General features: G+C 39.6%; 1 protein-coding gene across 1 annotated transcript; it reads left to right on the top strand.

The window, feature by feature from the left end:
- The first annotated feature begins 16,277 nt into the window (after positions 1–16,277).
- LOC137295317 (glutamate receptor ionotropic, kainate glr-3-like) lies at positions 16,278–19,950 on the top strand. The gene is made up of 6 exons (XM_067826634.1): positions 16,278–16,353; positions 16,881–17,026; positions 17,715–17,867; positions 18,852–18,952; positions 19,185–19,272; positions 19,561–19,950. The coding sequence occupies exons 1-6, from the start codon at positions 16,278–16,280 to the stop codon at positions 19,948–19,950; spliced, it is 954 nt and encodes a 317-aa protein (XP_067682735.1).
- Positions 19,951–20,349: the final 399 nt, after the last annotated feature.

The raw sequence follows: 20,349 nt of genomic DNA, 5'->3' as shown, positions 1-20,349 counted from the left end.
TACGAGGTCGTTTGCCTCAACTTTTTTCCAACCTTTTAAATGACAGACAATTTCAAGTCCGAGGTGGTTCTACCCTGTCTGATCATTATAATCAGGATCAAGGTGTCCCGCAAGGCAGTATTTCATCCGTCACTTTACTTAGCATTAAAAATCAACAGTTTATCTAAGGTTTTAAAAGATTCAATTGATGGATCACTTTTTGTGGATGATTTTAATATTTCTTGTCGTGGTAAAAATATGCATACTATTGAAAGACAACTGCAGTTGTGTTTGAATAAAATTAACAAGTGGTGTCTTGCAAACGGTTTTAAATTTTCTTAGTCGAAAACTAATTGTATACATTTTAGTAGAAGATATAAACCGCATAAGGACCCTGAACTATTTCTAAATGGCACTCCCATTAAGGTGGTAAGTTCTTAGGTATTATTTTTTACTCACATTTAGCCTTTTTACCGCATATCAAATCCCTTAAAACTAAATGCCTGAAGGCCCTTAAGTTGTTGAAAGTCGTTTCTAATTGTAAGTGGGGAGGGGATCAAGCTACCCTCCTGCAACTTTATCGATCATTAATACGTTAACTTGATTACGGCTCCATTGTCTATGGTGGAGCCTGAAAAAGCAACCCAAAAACTTTTAGGTTCTGTTCACAATCAAGGTCTAAGACTTTGTCTTCGAACTTCACCCGTCGACAGCCTCTACGTTGAAGCTGATGAACCATCTCTTAAACAACGCCATATGAAAATTTACAGTATGTAACAAAATTATATTCGAACGAGTCAAACCCCGCATTTAACTGTGTCTTTAAACCTCTGTATGAGAATTTGTATAACAAGAAGTCTTCCCTTGTTCCGCCTCTTGGAGTAAGAGTAAAACCTTTCCTTGCTGCTGCTGGCATAACACCAGACAACATAGCTCCCTCCCGTTTGATTTCTCTTTCTTCTACAGCAACGTCAACAGCCTCACAGATTCCGGGTATGCACAGAATCTCTGATCAGACTGTCCGTAATCGTCTGCAGGCAGCCGGTATTTTCGCCAGGAGGCCTGTTCGTCCTTACGCCACGTCACATCCAGCAACGTCTTCAGTGGTGTCGTCAAAGAGTCAGGTGGCCTCTGACAAGATGGAGACGTGTCATATTCACCGACGAGTCGAGGTTCCTGCTGAGACAAGCTGATGGACGTGCGCGAGTGTATCGACGTCGGAACGAACATTACGCCAGAAACTGTTGATCCTTTCTGTGAAGGAAGTGTCATGGTGTGGGGAGGAATTCAACATAGTGGTAGGACAGCACTCGTTCGCGTGGCAGGAGCTTTAACTGGCTTACGTTACCGGGACGAGATCTTGCAGCCACACGTTGCCCCATTCATCAACGTCAATGGTGGTGAGTTCCAGCATGACAACGCTCGGCCACATGTCACACGTGTGTGTACGGACTTTTTGCAGCAAAACAATGTGCCTATTCTACCCTGGCCTGCACGTTCGCCGGATTTATCCCCAATCGAGCACCTCGTCAGCAACAGCCATCATCTCAGACACTCCAGATACTCTCCTTGGCGCTTCAACAAAAGTGGCAGAACATTCCCCAGGTTGTGATTGATTCGGACCCTCATTGCATCTATGGGCAGGCGATGTCATGCTGTCATCACCGCTCATGGTGGTCATACCCGCTATTGACTTTTCACTGACCCCAGACATCAATGTGACTTCATAACGTATGTTTCTTTGAGGTTAACGTTGGTTTTGTTTGCCGTGTATTATGCTGACATGACCTTGCTGTCATATTTTCTTCATTTTGTTGACCTAACATTTGCTCACTTTCATTAAATCCATCTGAGCTTCCAATGTATAGTTTCTTTTTTGAAGAGTATATTTTATGAATGGAAGTTTGAATTAGTAACTGAGATCGTTAGTGGCAGTATCCTCAAGGGGGGTTAAAGTACTGTAAAAGTATTGTCATCCCGAGAGGGTACGTAAGTCCCATACCATTCGAAGTAAATTATAGCTTTCCACTGTTTTACTTGTGGCATACGTGTAATTTTAATGTATGGCTAGATATGACGAAATTGCTAACGGCTGAAGGGACGGTGTAAATCCAGCTGGGGACCATACAGGACGCAAATGTACTGTAAGTCCCCATGGTACCCAGTATGGCGATCTACCTTCAGTTGTTGGCAATCTATAGCCCGTCCTCAGTAATTAAACTGTTTTAGATATCATTACTAGTTTTAAATGAATGTCTGTGATACACTAGTGGTTTTGCTGTTCTTCGTTAACAGTTGTTAGACTGTTTCAAATGTTCTTCATATATATCACGATATGGCTGCGATATTGCCGATGTGACGATAAATATTAACTCACTCACTCATTTCACATTGTCTTTGTACACAACAAATATAACAATTAGTGGTCCTTGTAAACCTTTGGCATTTCTGACAGGTTTACTCCCATTGGTTAGACATCCCATTAGTTTCACATCAGAATTGTCAGACACTGGACTTTGGATTAAGGAGATCAACTCACATATATAAATTACATGAACCGAAGGAAAATTGTTAATGTGTATAAATATCCTGGGGTGCTGTGTATAAAATTTCTGACAGGTTTACTCCCATTGGTTAGAGTGAGTGAGTGAGTGAGTTAATGTTTAACGTCACATCGGCCATATCGTGACGAGAACATTTAATTCTGAAATGAAATATATATAATTATCCATTATATAAAACCTGTCAACGAGGGACAGTAAAACAACTAGAATATCACAGATGAGAATATAAAACTAGTAACTATACCTAAAACATTTATCTATACAGGACAATACAAGATAAAAATGGGCTATAGATTGCTAACAACTGAAAGTAGATCACCATACTAGGCTCCATGGGGACTTACTGTACCTTTGCTACCTGCATGGACCCTAGTTGGATTTACATCATGCCGTCAGCAATTTGGGAAATCTAGCCATGCAAATAAAAAGACACTTATGCTACGATTAAAAACGTGAAAGTTTGCATTTACTTTGAATGTTTGTGGACTTACGTACCCTCTCAGGGGGACAATAGTTTTACGGTACTTCAACCCCCTTTGAGAATACAGCCACTAACAAGCACAGTTACCAATTTAAACTTCCAATAATAAAATATTTATCTATTTACAATTCAGTCAATAAATCTAATTCTTTTTAAAATGCAAGGATTAAATGACAGCTTGTGTTATTAAAAAGATCCTTCAGAGTTCGTGAATTAAAATACTGATCCCTTGTGATGGAATACTCAACACAGTCAAGCAGGATATGCTTGACTATGATTCTTCCATCACAAAGGATACAAAACGGAGGATCCTCACCTTTAAGCAAATATTTATGTGTATATCTTGTGTGGCCAATACGACATCGTCGCATGATGACCTCCTCAAATCTGGACTGACAACCCAAATAGGTGTAACCAATATACGGTTTTATTTCATGTAATTTATTGATACCTACTTGAGTGTCCCACTTCTTCTGCATCAGATCACGGATATACATTCTAATGCAAGCTTTGTAATATGAATATGGAAGAAGAGGTGGTGTCACAGATTTGTTGAGTGCTGCTTTCGCAGCAAGATCGGCCATCACATTCCCAGAAATACCTACGTGACTGGGTAACCAACAAAAGACGATGTCGTATTGGCCAGTAGCAAGAGTATTATACAGTTCAATAATTTCAATTAAAAGTGGATGTTTACAAGAAATATTTTTAATAGCCTGAAGGCAAGAAAGAGAGTCGGAATATATTATATACTGTTTACGTTTAGGGTGTCTTTGAATATATTCACGGGCTGTTAATATGGCGTTAGCGTCTGCTGTAAAAATAGAACTATTATCTGGTAATCTAGAAGATATTGTTCTGGATCCAATGACAGTAGCACAAGCCACTGCACCACCGTCCTTGGACCCATCTGTAAATAAGGATTTGTAAATGTTATATGTATGTTTCAACTGATTATATTCTTGTTTATACTGTAATTCATTAGTTTCTGATTTTTTAAATGTAGTTAGTGTTAGGTCAGCCTGTGGCCTAACCAACTGCCAAGGGGGAGAGGAAAGAAGACGGAAAGGAGCTATATTGTTCAGCTCAATACCAGCAGCAGCAATAAACGGCTTTATTCTGAGCCCAAGAGGTGGAACAAGAGAAAAATTTTTGCTATACAAATCCTCATAAAGGGGATTGAAGACACAGTTATATGCAGGGTTAGATTCGTTAGAGTATAGTTTTGTGATATATTGTAAAGATAATTTGATACGGCGTTGTGCAAGGGATGCTTCATCGGCCTCAACGAACGACTGTCAATAGGTGAAGTTCTGAAGGACCCAAGACAAAGTCTTAGACCTTGGTGATGGACAGGATCAAGAAGTTTAAGATTGCTTTTGCAGGCTCCACCATAGACGATGGAGCCATAATCAAGTTTAGAACGAACGAGTGATCGATATAAATGGAGAAGGGTAGCTTGATCCCCTCCCCATTTTGAATTTGAAACCACTTTCAACAAGTCAAGAGCTTTCAGGCATTTAGTCATCTGTGATAATGTTATTAGTTTCCAAATACCAAACAAGTCTATTATTTATCATGCGTTCCATGGTCTTGCAAACACAGCTTGTTAATGATATCGGACGATAATTGGACGGATCCGTATGATCACGTCCAGGTTTAGGTATTGGTACTACTATAGCATCACGCCATGAAGAAGGAAATTTCCCGGAAGTCCAAATATCATCAAATATATACAAGAGCGTCTCTGAACAGGATTCTGGTAAGTGCTTCAGGAGTTGATAATGTATGTTATCAGCTCCTGTAGAAGTGTCATGGGCTTGATCAAGAGCAGTATGGAGTTCATGAATAGAAAACATTTCATTATAATTTTCCCCATTATCTGAGTTGAAATTAATAGTTTTCTTTTCTTCTTGTTTTTGATATTGCTGGAATTTTGGTACATAATTTGAAGAGGAAGAGTGTTTAGCAAGGGTTTCACCTAGTTTATTAGCAATATCCGATTTATCAGTAAGCAATTGATCTCCATGTTTAAGATGATGGACAGTAGATTTAGTACCTTTACCTTTGATTTTCTGGACCATGTTCCATACCTTGGACATGGGTGTCCGAGAATTTATTTTGGATACATAATTTTGCCAAGATTGGCGTTTGTTCTGTTTAAAAGTACGCCGTGCTTTAGCATTTAAAATCTTAAATTTATTTAAATTATGCACCATAGGATGGCGACGGAAATAATGTTCTGCCTTTTTCCTTGCCTTCCTAGCTTGTTTGCACTCATCGTTGAATTATGGTTTTCTTATGTGTGGAACTACAGAGGACTTTGGTATACACTCATCAGCAATGGAGTTAAGTTCTTCAGAAAAGCATTTAATAGCATCAGGAACGCCAATAAAATGTTCAGGTTTAAGCTTTTCATCACACAGTGTTTCATATAAAGTCCAGTTAGCCTTTGTAAAATTTCGTCTTGATGATGGAGGAACATCGGATGGAGTTACAGATTTTAATACAGTAGGAAAATGGTCACCTCCACAGAGGTCATCGTGGACTGACCATTCAAATTCATTTAATAGTTCTGAATTTGTCAATGACAAGTCAAGAGCAGAATAGGTCCCTGTACCAGGGTGTAAATATGTGTTGGAACCATCATTATAAATACATAAATCATTGTCAGAACAAAAGTCCTCCAACAATTTACCTTTAGTGTTTGTAGTTACACTACCCCAGAGTGGGTTGTGTCCATTTAAATCTCCCATTATAACACAGGGCTTCGGGAGTTGGTCATATAGAGCTTGACTCAGATATAGATATCAGATATAGAGATAGACTCAGGAATAACTGAATTTACCCATGTCAGGTCAGTCTGACATGAGCTTGACGAAGGTAGTACTGGCGTAGTTGTTCCTTTTGATAAGCTTTCAGATGTTTTTGTGACAGAGGCGTAAGTTTCCGTGTGCTCAGTAGATTGTACAATCTTTCTTGCTTCAGCAAAACTGACGTTCCTGGAAAATTTGATTTTGTTAATTTCCATTTGCCTTTTCCAAATGGGACATTCTTTCGAAAAGGATGAATGGTTTCCTGAACAGTTTGCACATTTTTTGTGAATACTGTCACAATCTTCGGTTACATGTGTATTCTCAGCACAGTGAGCACATGTAACAGACAATGTGCAAGTATTAACACCATGTCCGTACTTTTGACACTTAAAGCAGCGCAGAGGATTTGGAATATATAAGTCAACATTGAGATTGCAGTAACCTGCTTTGATTGACTTTGGAGGAGTTGGAGCTGAAGATGAAAACAGATATGTGTTGGTTTGGACAGTCACATTATTTTTCCGTGTTTTGAAACGTTTGACGAAAGATACTCCTTGATCTTTCATCTCGGACATTATATCGAGCTCAGTCATGTCTGCTAGAAGACGCTCACCTGCAATGCGAGAGATACCTTTTGAAATTGCAAAGGGATTTAATTTTAAAGGAGTCTTGTCAAGGGTCTCAATAATCAAAAAACGTGGCCAGTGATCAATTTGTATAGAGGGTCGATGTTGATCATCATTTTCCAGTTGACGTTTTGTTTTTTTTGTTAGGGGTTTGGTAATCCATGATTATTGGTATATTGGTTCGTCATCCAAGCTCCCCACCCACCACGGAGTATCACAAGGACAATGCTAAAGCAAGCGGGCCTCCAGCTTACAGCACCAAGGATACTCGGATGATATACTCCAGCAGAAACATTAAAAAATATTAACAGTTCCACCAGATTGGCCCATGAGCCACCGCCTTCTGGGCATAAGACTCTAGGCAAAGTTCGTGTAATCAAAAATCAAGTCAAATAATATTCTATGAACAAAGGGAGCCAAGACTAAAATGTAAACAATTCCAAATCAAATTCTGTGCAATGACATAAAATCCATGTACAGGGCTTGGCATGGCCAGCCGATTGGTTGAACCGGGCCCATTCAACCACCCGTCTAGGTGAAGTCAGGGCCAAAGTGGTGTGTTGAGCAATAGGAACACTGGTCCTGCTCCCATTGCCCTCAACCACCAGGATCCCCTCCTCCACCGACACAGGGCCGCAACCCACGGCAAACGGGTTGGTGGACCAAATATCCCCCCGGGTCCACTACGGGGGTGTCGGCGAGCTCTTAGCATTACCCAGCACCCACCACGAGGAGGTGGCTCGCCACGGGTGCCCCCATTGGTTAGACATCCCATTAGTTTCACATCAGAATTGTCAGACATGAGATCAACTCACATATATAAATTAGATGAACCGAAGGAAAATTGTTACTGTGCATAAATTACCTGGGGTGCTGTGTATGAACTATCTTGGGGTACTGTGTATGAACATCTTGGGGTACTGTGTATAAATATATTGGGGTACTGTGTATAAATATCTTGGGGTTAATTTTGATAGGAAATGTTCTTTCAAACCATCTATATCAATTCAATGTGAACAGGTGGCAAAAGCCAGTTTGCTTCAAGCAGTAGTCAAATGTAACACGTATTAATACAATATCAGCTATACCTCTTTGATTCAACGGTGAAACCAATCTTTGTTTTACGGATATGTTAATTTAAACCAAATTCAAAATGAAAACCTGTAAAGAAAGGTACCCGAATGTATATGTTTTATGGTGAATTAGGTAGAGTTCAGATGGGATATGTTAAAACTCCAACGTTAACGTTTTGGTCTAAGTTACTTACAAATAATCTCAAGACTTTCAGTCTTTTATTCCATTGTATATACTCTCCATGATGAAGGTATTCACAGCTGTAGCTGGAGTCCATATGAACAGATTATGTTTAATCACACTGGTTTAAGTTCATTTAGTTTTAAATGCCAATGCTATTCAAATATGGAGGTCAGGGGTTTAAAATTCAAAAGCAAAAAGTGAAACGCTCACTTTTGAAATCTAAATTTGGAGTTGACAATTATCTAACTCTTTAACAAAGCTATTATTGCGTTTTAGTTCTTCAGACCACCTTTTACCAGTTGAAAAAGGAAGATGGGATGGGAAACTTATAGATGAAAGCAAATGTTAATTATGTTGGATGAATGATGTGGGTGATGAGTTTCATTGTATTCTTGGCACCCGTGAACAGCCACCTCCTCGTGGTGGGTGCTGGGTAACGCTAAGAGCTGTTCAAACCCCCGTGTGGACCCGGGTCAAATAGGTCCATAGCACCCCATTGCTGGTTGCAAGGAGCGACCGAATTGGGCAACCTGTTTGCTGTGGGTTGCGTCCCGTGTCGGTGGAGGACGGTAGTCTGGTGGTTGAGGGCAGTAGGAACCTGGAACCGTGTTCCTGTTGCTCAACACACCACTTTGGCCCTTACTTCACCTAGACGGGTGGTAGAATCGGCCCGATTCTATCAATCGGCTGGTCACGCCATGCCCTGTGCATAGCAATTATGTTTAGCATGCTTATCCTATTGGGTATTGGTCATCTTGATTTCTAGTATACAAATGATTGCAACATAAATTTGCCTAGAGTCCTATGCCAGAAGGCGGTGGCTCATGGGCCAATCTGGCATTATTGACCTCCGGGTTCTACTTGTCATCAGGTAAATGTCTAGGGCGGAACCAGCCTTACTTTCACTCTGTTTGACTATTGTAGCTACCTGTGTCTCTTTTGCTGGAGTATAGCATCCCTGTAACCCTGGTGCTTGTAGTTGGCTTCCACTTCGACACCGTCCTTGTTGACACTCCATGGTGGGTGGGGAGCAGGGATGTTGAATCTTTTTTCCTTATCATGGCAACCTTACAATACACTGGTTCACGATCGAAAAGTAAAAGAAGGCATCTAGATACAGAAATCATTTCATCTGATGATGACAGTGTCTCACAGGTTACTGCTGACTCATGGCCGCGGTTTCTGGTGGTCGATGGAATTAATGGTACACCCCTTAAGATTAATCCTTTTGTTGTTTCTAAGGCTGTTGAAGGGATTTGTGGAGACGTTAAGAACGTATCGCGTTTACGAAATGGATCCCTGCTAGTTGAATGTTTAAGACGTCAACAGTCTATCACTTTACTCAAAGCAAGCCATTTTGGAACCACTGAAATTTCTGTCTCGGTACACAAATATCTCAATTCTTGTAGAGGTGTAATCCGTGATCGTGCTAGATGTCTGTCTGACATGTCTGAGGATGAGATAGCGATAGAGCTGAAGTCTCAAGGAGTAACATCTGTGAAGAGATTTACTAGGAAGGAGCAAGACAGGATTGTTCAAACGACCACGTATCTGCTTACATTTGCCTTACCAAAAGTACCACCATCAATTAAGGCAGGTTATTTCAACATTGGAGTCGATGTGTATATACCGACTCCACTCCGTTGTTATAACTGTCAGAAGTTTGGACATGGGGCCAGGTCCTGCAATAAATCTCCAACATGCTGTCGTTGTAGCAAAACTCATGAAGGTATGGATACCTGTACAGATATTAGGTGTGCTAACTGCAATGGTGACCACTTCTCTTCTTCAAAATCCTGTCCATTCTTTCAGAAGCAATCCCAGATTATCAAACTGAAGTATACAAATAATATTTCTTTTTCGGAGGCAACAAAATTACTGACAGCTCAGACTCATACAACTCAGTCACTTTCTCACTCTTATTCTGCTATTGTTACCTCTTCACAGAGCAAAGTTGACAGAGCATGTCAGACAGACATCTGCTGGGTCACTGATAAACAATCAGTTACTCCTGAAGACAACAAATCATCAACGTTGGCTTCACAGACTGTTATTCAATCTGGACCTCCGCTTGCTCGAGAGCCCGAGACAGTGGAAAACTCACAAAATAGTGTAAAACTTACTAACAAGGAAAAGAAACAATCAAAGAAGAAAGGATCTAGGACCCTCAAACATGTAGAGGTGCCTTCCCCAGTAACATCCCCTGTAGAGGTTCATAACAACTTTGAACCTCTAGACATGGAAGTCACTCCATCTCCGACAACTCAACGGAGAGGATCTTCCTCAAGATCCCGATCTCCAGTTCAGCCTCCATGAGCTGTTCATTCAATATCCTTCAGTGGAACTGTAGAGGCCTTCAAAACAATTTCACTGATTTGCAACTATTAATTCAAGACTTCAAGCCAGCAGCAGTATGTTTGCAAGAAACGTATCTAAAACCCACGGATAACTTTCATATCAGACAATGTGATTCATACCACTGTTTCTCACCTCCCGGTAACAAAGCTACAGGGGGATCTTCTATCTTGGTGAAGCAGGGAACTATCCACAGTCTTGTTCCTCTCACTACCCCTCTTCAGGCAGTTGCAGTCCGTGTTACTCTGCATATTGTTGTTACCTTGTGTTCATTGTATATTCCGCCATCATCGACTCTGCAGCAATCCGATCTTCAGATCCTTTATGACCAACTCCCAAAACCTTGTATTATCATGGGAGACTTAAACGGTCATAACCCCCTTTGGGGTAGCAGTAACACCAATGGGAAAGGAAGAATTCTTGAGGATTTCTTCACGAATACTGATTTATGCATTTTCAATGATAATTCTCATACATATCTTCATCCCGCGACAGGTTCATACTCCTCTCTTGATTTATCTGTTGCTGATTCCAGTTAATACAATGAATTTGAATGGTCAGTCCACGACGATCTTTGTGGAAGTGACCATTTTCCCACTATACTTTCAGCCATAAACCCCAGTGACGCTGCACCGTCGTCTAGATGGAACTTTAACAAGGCAGATTGGTCTTTATTCGAGACCTTATGCACTAACAGACTAAAACCAGAATTCTTTCTCAATGTGTCTGATCCTATTCAAATGTTTTCAGATGAATTAAACATGATTGCCGATGATTGTATTCCCAAGTCCTCTATGGTTCCACATATTCGGAAGCCATGGTTTACTATTGATTGCAAACAGGCTAGAAAAAAGGCGGAAAAATATTTCCGTCGACATCCAACCGTCCATAACTTAAACCAGTTTAAAATTTCAAACGCCCAGGCTCGTCGTACATTTAAACAAAGTAAACGACAGTCATGGCGAAATTATGTTTCTAGAATTAACTCACGAACACCTATTTCTAAGGTATGGAATATGGTGAAGAAGATAAAAGGTAAAGGTTCCAAATGTAGTGTGCACCATCTTCAGGAGGGTGACACTCTTTTAACCGAAAAAGCTGATATTGCTAATAAACTAGGTGAAACGGTAGCTAAACATTCCTCCTCATCCAATTATTCACCGACTTTTCAGAAATTTAAAAACCATCAAGAAAGAAAGACTATTAATTTTAATTCAGATAATGGGGAGGATTATAATGAACTATTTTCTATTCATGAGCTCAATGCTGCTCTTGGGCAAGCTCATGACACTGCTTCAGGACCCGATAATATTCATTATCAGCTCCTAAAGCATCTCCCTGAATCGTGTTTAGAAACATTATTGAATATCTTTGACAGTATCTGGACATCTGGCAACTTCCCACCATCATGGCGCAATGCCATAATCATTCCTATTCCTAAACCTGGCCAGGATCATACCGATCCATCTAATTACAGACCAATTTCTTTAACTAGCTGTGTTTGCAAGACAATGGAACGTATGGTTAATAATCGTCTAGTCTGGTACCTGGAAACCAACAACCTCATCACTGACATTCAATGTGGTTTCCGGAAAAATCGTAGTACGATCGATCATTTGGTACGTTTAGAATCTTTCATTAAACATTCCATGCTAAATAAACAACATACTGTATCAATAGTTTTCGATCTTGAAAAGGCATATGATACTACATGGAAGTATGGTATTTTGAAAGATCTCCATGATTTTGGTTTAAGGGGTCGTTTACCCCTTTTCATATCACAATTTTAGAAGATAGACAATTTCAAGTCCGAGTGGGGTCTACCCTGTCTGATCATTACAGTCAGGATCAGGGTGTCCCACAAGGCAGTATTTTGTCCGTCACATTGTTTAGTGTTAAGATCAATAGTTTGTCAAAGGTTTTAAACGATTCACTTGATGGATCTCTTTTTGTGGATGATTTTAATATTTCTTGTCGTGGAAAACACATGCGTACTATTGAACGGCAACTACAATTGTGTTTAAATAAAATTGATAAATGGTGTCTCGAAAACGGTTTTAGGTTTTCTAAATCCAAGACTAATTGTATACATTTTTGTAGAAAATATAAACCGCATAAAGATCCTGAACTGTATCTAAATGGATCTCCCATCAAAGTTGTCAAGGAGGCCAAATTCTTGGGATTAATTTTTGACTCACATTTAACGTTTCTACCCCATATCAAATCCCTCAAAACTAAATGCCTGAAGGCACTTGACCTGTTGAAGGTCGTTTCAAATTGTAAGTGGGGAGGGGATCAAGCTACCCTCCTACAACTTTATCGATCATTGATCCGTTCAAAACTTGATTACGGTTCAATTGTATATGGTGGAGCCTGTAAGAGCAACCTAACACTTTTGGATTCTGTTCACCACCAAAGTCTCAGACTTTGCCTTGGCTCCTTTCGAACATCACCTGTCGACAGCCTCTATGTCGAGGCTGATGAGCCATCTCTTACCCAACGCCGTGCCAAATTGACTTTACAGTATGTAACAAAATTATATTCCAACGAATCAAACCCTGCATATAACTGTGTATTTCATCCCTTGTATGAGGATTTGTACAGCAGGAAGTCTTCACTTGTTCCGCCTCTTGGTATCAGAGTGAAACCTTTCCTTTCTGCTGCTGGCATTGAGCTAGAAAATATAGCTCCTTCTCGTTTACTTTCTTCTCCTCCTTGGCAATTGGTTAGGCCACAAGTTGACCTTACACTGACAACATTTAAAAAATCAGAAACTAATGAATCACAATATAAACAAGAATACCATCAATTAAAAAGTAAATACAATACCTATAAATCCTTATTCACAGATGGATCCAAGGATGGTGGGGCAGTGGCTTGTGCCACAGTCATTGGGTCTAAGACAATCTCTTCCAGATTACCGGCTGACAGCTCTATTTTTACAGCAGAAGCAAACGCTCTATTAACCGCTCTTAAATATATTGAAAGACACCCCAAACATAAACAATATATAATCTATTCCGACTCCCTTTCTTGTCTTCAGGCGATTAAAGACATTTCTTGCAAGCATCCACTTTTAATAGAAATAATTGAATTGTATAATGATCTTGCTACTGGCCAATACGACATTGTCTTTTGTTGGTTACCCAGCCATGTAGGAATTTCAGGGAACACAATGGCCGATCGTGCCGCCAAGGCAGCACTTAACAAATCTGTGACACCACTTCTCATTCCTTATTCTGACTACAAAGCTAGTATTAGATCTTACATCCGTGACCTTATGCAAAAGAGGTGGGACACCCAAGTAGGTATAAATAAATTACATGAAATAAAACCCTATATTGGTTACACCTACTTGGGCTGTCAGTCCAGATTTCAAGAGGTCATTTTGCGACGATGTCGTATTGGCCATACCAGATATACTCATACATACCTGTTAAAAGGTGAAGATCCTCCGTTTTGTATCCCTTGTGATGAGAGAGTCACGGTCAAGCATATCCTGCTTGACTGTGTTGAATTCTCCATCACAAGGGAGAAATATTTCAATGTCAAAACCATCAAGGATCTTTTTAATAGTGTTAGTTCTCATTTACTTATTGGTTTTTTAAAAGAAATTGATTTCATGATTGAATTTTGATTAATAACTGTTGTAGATAGATATATTTTAATGATTGGTAGTGTAAATTAGCAACTGGTATTGTTAGTGGCTGTATCCTCAAAGGGGGTTAAAGTATCGTAAAATTATTGTCCTCCTGAGAGGGTACGTAAGTCCCAAAACTTTCACAGTTTAATTTCCGCTTACCCGATTTTAAACGTAGTATATTTGTTCTTTTAAAAGTTGGCTAAACATTCGTACAATCGCCAGCAGCTGAAGGGATGGTGTAAATCCAACTAAGGTCCATGCAGGTAGCAAAGGTACTGTAAGACCCCATGGACCCTGGTATGGTGATCTACCTTCAGTTGTCGGCGGTCTATAGCCTGTTTTTATATTGTATCGTCCTCTATAGTTGAATTGTTTTAGATTTCATTACTAGTATTAAATATTTTCCTGTGATAGTCTAGTTGTTTTACTGTCCTTCGTTGACAGATTTTTTACCATTCTCTATTATGTATGACATTAATGGTTCTCGTCACGATATGGCTGAAATATTGCCGATGTGACGTTAAATGTTAACTCACTCACTCACTCACTCACTCACTCATTGTATTCTTAAAGGCACATATTTCAGAAAAGATCAGCTCCCTTTATAAAAAGACCAAATGTGTTAACATTTAAATCGCTCATTAAATGTAGAAAGATGTCTGTAAAGAAATATCTCAGCAAATTCAGTAAGCATTTCATGCAAATTGTTAAATCTTCGGCCATTCCGCCATAATATTATCATTTATTGTCATTCGTCTTGGTCTTCGTTAGGCGCCGTAACGTACAAAAGTGTATAATTTGGGGTCTTCTCAGGGACGTTTCAGGGAGGTGTCATGTTATGTCACTTCTAACAGACAACGACACTGAGCCGCCTCGGGGCCGTAAAACAATTTTCACCTCTCACAAGTACCTTCATTTGGTTTAAGTATAGCAAGAAGGGGGCATTTTATAATTCAGCTACGGTAAAGCGTGTTCAAGAATTAGAGTATTTTCAAAGATAAACACAAAGCTCAGATGAAAAAATCTCAAATCTCATTATCTTTCAGAGCTGTTTGAATCAAAGATGATATTAACGTCACTTGGCTACCTAGCCCTGCCTCTGCTATCACGTAGTGTCAGCAAAGGACGGTGTTTAACGGCGTTAAACAGCAACATTTGCATGCCAAATTAAACGTCAGGCTGGCAGGACATTTGACATACAGAGCTTCGGGAGGAAAACAAATCAACACAAACGTTTTCCATGAGCGTTTCCTGGAGTGACCAGAAAGTTGATATCACTCATATAGGTGAAATATTGGTTGACTGGCTCTGTTTGGCAAAATTAACACCCATCACATGCCGACACCTAAACCAACACAGTGTTCCAGCTAATTGCAATAGCAGACAGGTTGTCCAAGTCGATCGTCCTTCACAACCAGCAATAGAATATAACAGTTTAATACATATTTACAACTATGCGCCAGTAATTCGAACAATTAAGAGTTGATTCGAAGCCCCAAATAAACTCTTATCAGCTTCATGCTGACTGTCATTAATAGGTCCCTGGGGGTAGTCACACAGGGTCCTGTTTGCAGACCACTTACATTTCTAACATGATGTTATTTTAGACAGCTATCGCATTGATTATGTTCCGTGGCAAAAAAATTCAGTGCTCTACCTGATTTCATTTCATCCTCGTCACGGAAAACGGAAGCTTTAACTCAATGTTGCCAGAGATGCTGATGCTGCTCCATAGACAGTCTATTCGAAATACATAGGTGAGTAAAATATACATGTACCTCACAAAAACTTGAATTCATATCTTTTTCTATAGTTTATAACATTGCATTATCCACAAACAGATTTATTGATTGCATACATCCATTATACATTTAAATCTTACGATTATTTCACACTGAACTATGTAGATAAATACGCTGTATGCTTCTCCCTCGACTAATACAGTCTGATATACCTACCAGCTCGGATAAAACCGCTACGAAGAGGCGTACATCAGACCGTATTACCCCCGAGTGAACCATACAACTTTGGCGTCCTGTCCTTAATCACATACTGCCTGGATTTGCCGAAATCACTGACGCAGTCTGCAGATGACGGATGGGCTAACATTTATCTTCCGAGCCTCTCCCCGCTGGGAAACACCCTTATTCAGCTACCTAATAGCTCTCATTCGTTCTTCCAATCGCGTGGTGCCGACGTTGTGTCACTTTGAAATGAAGTCCACATCGATATACGATATCTGGAGAAAAACATACTACACATTATGTCAGACTTCGGAGATGATGTTAAATTTATAATTATTGGTGATTTTAATGCACGAACTGCTGAAGAGCCAGATTTTATTTTACACGATGATACTCAACATTTGCCACTCCAGGAGGACTATAAAGAGGACAATACAATAAAAAAGAAGACTGGGGATCGCCAATAACTGAAAGTAGCTCACCACCTTAGCGACCATGGGTGAAATCAAACACTAACAGACGTTGTTTGTTCTTTGAACATCTTTCAGGTTTTTCAGTGCAGAAGACTGAATGACCTGAAATCAGGAACAGCATGATCTGCATGTTAGTGGAGTTGCTGATGTCGCTCAGATGGCAGGCCGTCTTTGTTCTTCATGACCTGGATCTGGGTAAGTAACGTAGCATAAACGACACCTGGCATGCATCGGCAGATAAAATATTGATTGACAGATAAAATTGTGCTTGATATATATGGATACTAAGGACCAGCACTGCAATTTCATCACTGCTACGTTCTCATACACGCGTGTTACATCGTGTCCAATGAATTCGTAATAGCCCTTGTCACCTTTGTTTGATTTCGTTATTTAGACTATGATACGCCACTTTTATATCCATAAAGCTGTAAGAAGCATTGTCGCACGCACTAGAAGATATTCTTTTTTCACTTTCTATGAAAAGAATCTCCGAGTGGGAATGATTGTCTCGTTCCATGTAAACAGCTGGAACGCATTTGACAGTAATGTTATTCCAAGATGAATAGAAACAGATATTGAAATATTGATGTATTCTTCAGGCAAAGGTATCCGGCATTCAGGAACTGGTGGTTACTTTTTTACTTGTTAAACGAAGACCATAAGTTGCGATCTTATGCATTAAATGAACATTGAGTTAAGGTTGTGACCTTTCTTCACAGGCCATGTTGAAACTGTTGCAGATCCTCTAACTTTGCCTTCTTTGGAAGAGGCTGGTATTTCCTACAGTAACTACGATATCAGCATCTTCACAGAGGAGCACCAGCTGACATTCCCAGAAGACCTCCAGCTTCAGCAAGATCTCAACGTGCTGTTATTATGCAACGTCACTACGACTGTTTCATTCTTACGCCAGGTGACACTGTGACCGTTATTACAAACCTAATATTACATTTTTGGTTGCAACATACACTTTCCTGTGTTAAAATATCGCTTGATATCTTGTTCATGAATGTGTATATTCGTGAAATAAGTTGCACTTTGGCACTTCGAAGTAAGGTCGATGAATGCCATAGGACTATTATTTCTGGCAATCGTACTGTTTCTGCTAATCATGCAGTTGTCACTTTACAAGATTTCCTTCATTGTTTGTGTAAAGTGGCTAAGCGGCGTTCTTAGGGCACCATACTTCATCGGACATTCTCGAAACATACCGAAGTGCTGTGGCCAACAAATACACTTACGGTTTCATAGTTTGTGATTACCATAGTAGGTTTAAAAACTCAAATTAACTTTAACTATTAAACTTATCGTTACATTCAAAATGGTGACACTTTAACCATCAATTAACTTATCGCTACTATGCTAAAGACTCAAAGTCTCAAAATACATGACAGAGGAAGTAACCTTGGATTAATTTCAAACAATGTTCCTCAATAGTTATGAAACGAATATGCATGGATGACTGAAATATAAAAAAAACAGTAAAAAGATCGTTCACCTATGATCACAAGAAAAGAGCTCTGTTCCATTGGCAACATCCTCTCTTCTGACAGTATGGGCTGTGTGACAAACACCCCAAGGCATCAGTCGACTTCTGCCATCATTCCCGGGTGCTCATTGTTGGATCACATGATTATCTTGATCCGATCATCGATGATAACATTCAAGTAGAGAACGTGGCAGTATTGGAACGTCCAGGAACACACGTAAGCTTTAGCGATACAAAGCCGAGTAGTAAAAATATCCTGCTTGGCACAAAAAGAAACCCTAACTGTTTAATGCTGGATATGATTCAGTACGTATGATTACAAGTACTGGTAAATTTTACAAATATTTCTCTTTTTCAAATTTATTCCTCAATATTTCCAAACTAGATTCTTCCTCAAAACTATTCCTACAACCGCTCAAAGACGAATATTCAGGACAAGAATGCAGGTCTAATCTATTCCTCAATAATATTTAGGAGGGAGTGAATTATACGTTTACTTCACATTACAATATTTCAAGTCACTGACTACACGAGATGTAATATTCATTATATTATCTTGTATAAAGTTCGTTTTACACGGAAATTACAAGTTTATTTAGCAGACGTTATGATATTATGATATTATATGATATTATGTAATTAGGCTTGCGACGAGTAAGGTCCAGGACGTCAACATGGGCAAAATCTCGAACGTGTTAAGTTCTGATAGGTTGATGTGATGTGCCCTGATAACTAGTATTGTTCAGTGCCAGTGTAGAGTATTATCTATTTCTATTTCACACAGAAGGAAAGGTTCATCAAGCCAAAACTGTGGACACAAATGATTCACCCAAATGGACGTGCTTTCGCGGACGTACCTCTTTCCCACTCGCCAGTCACAAACATGACAGAAGTGTTCCCAAATGTAAAGTTTGGCTTTAATGGGCGACAACTTAAAGTTGTTACGAAGGTGACAGATATACATTACAACTTCACATATCTGTTTTTCAAATTTGCTACATATATTAACATGTTTCTTTATGAATATAAACAATGTCTTGATGTTTCGATGCAACCAACACTACACTTCATGACATAACAATGGGTACGACGTTTAAATGCCGCCGAGTGAGATATATACGACTGTGTCAGCTTGCACTCCTTTACCCTTTTAAGATATCTGAATATTTGTTGCACTCGCAAAACAACTTTTATGCTACAGAAGTACACATGGGAATATGGCTCTCTGAGAATCAACAACTACTCGGTGTGTGCTCTAGAGTTCGCGATCTTACAACACCTGTCCCTGAGTCTCAATTTCAGGTGAGTTAATAAAGTTTAAAAGACTCAAGCATGACTTTCATAGCACATAATGAATCCACGGTACAATGCCACAAACACAAAAGCCACATCAAATTTATTCGGCAATCAAACCAACACTTAACTTCATTAACGTCATACATTCCAACATTCAAATGCCGACATTGTTTCATAACGGCACGTTTAAAACGCAAAATGAATTGTACCAGCATTTCACACAATTTGATCAATGCAGCTACAACGTTATCCCACCGAGAGAAGACGAGTGGGGCAGGAACATCAACGGATCCTGGACAGGTGTTCTTGGGATGTTACAGAGACAGGTAAATGCTACGACTACATTATCACGGAAATTGCACTCTCGTAACATTTGGTAAACGTCAATAGGGAGTTGCCTAGGGAATAGGGAAATATGAAAAAGCTGTTCTGACACAATGTCAAAAATGTGTAATGAACCTGACATTCACAAGCATTTATGACTTGACAGATTTATGAAATACTACATGTATATAGTATACAGATGTGTACATATGAAGTCTTGAAATGTACATTCAATAACAAACACACAGTCGTCATGTCATTATATAATTCAACGGTATAATCTTTTTCAGGAAGTCGACTTGTCAGTGGATTTGTTGACCATCCACAGTGATCGCCAGGATGTTGCAGAAGCCATCTTGCCACCAGTGCAACAGACACGACTCATGATCCTGTACAAGAAAGAAAACGACGTAGACAAGGATCAGCTGATGGTCTTTCTACGTCCTGTCCTACCTACAACAGTCATATTGTTTGCTGTCTCTGTGATTTTTGTAACTGCCTGTCTCTCATTCTCTAGGTTTTCCCACACGCACCATAACCAGTCACAGCGAAATGTTCACCAGAGTGATATGACAGAGACTACACAGGAATTCTGCATGTCTGTGATCGCATGGATCCAGTCTTCATTGATGGAAGTGTATGGGGCCTCTTTAAAACAAGGTGAACCATTAGATAAGTAGACAAATTATGTGTGAGGATGGGGATGGTTTTGATTGTTTGTTATGTTTTATAGATGATGACGCTCATTCTGCATTAGAATAAACATGTATACTCCAACAACATACCTCAACTGTAACTGGCTGTAACCATCTACTTTTCTTGTACATTTTAGGATCGCCTTACATTTCATCTGAAATCCCAGAACGTATTCTTTTGGCAACATGGTGGATATTTGCGACCATTTTCACGGCTGTGTATTGTGGGAACATCATGGCGACCCTTGCTGTCAGAACTGAAAGAAGACCTTTTAATAACATGGCGGAACTGGCGGCCAGAAAAGACTACAAAATTGGATATGATGCATCAAGTATCATACATAATCTGCTGGATGTAAGTATAGCATTTCCTTATGCCAGATT

The sequence above is a fragment of the Haliotis asinina genome, chromosome 8 (assembly GCF_037392515.1).
Source record: "Haliotis asinina isolate JCU_RB_2024 chromosome 8, JCU_Hal_asi_v2, whole genome shotgun sequence".
NCBI classification, from domain to species: domain Eukaryota; kingdom Metazoa; phylum Mollusca; class Gastropoda; order Lepetellida; family Haliotidae; genus Haliotis; species Haliotis asinina.
The sequence above is the reverse complement of the archived record's forward strand: the minus strand, read 5'-3'. Positions and strand labels throughout refer to the sequence as shown.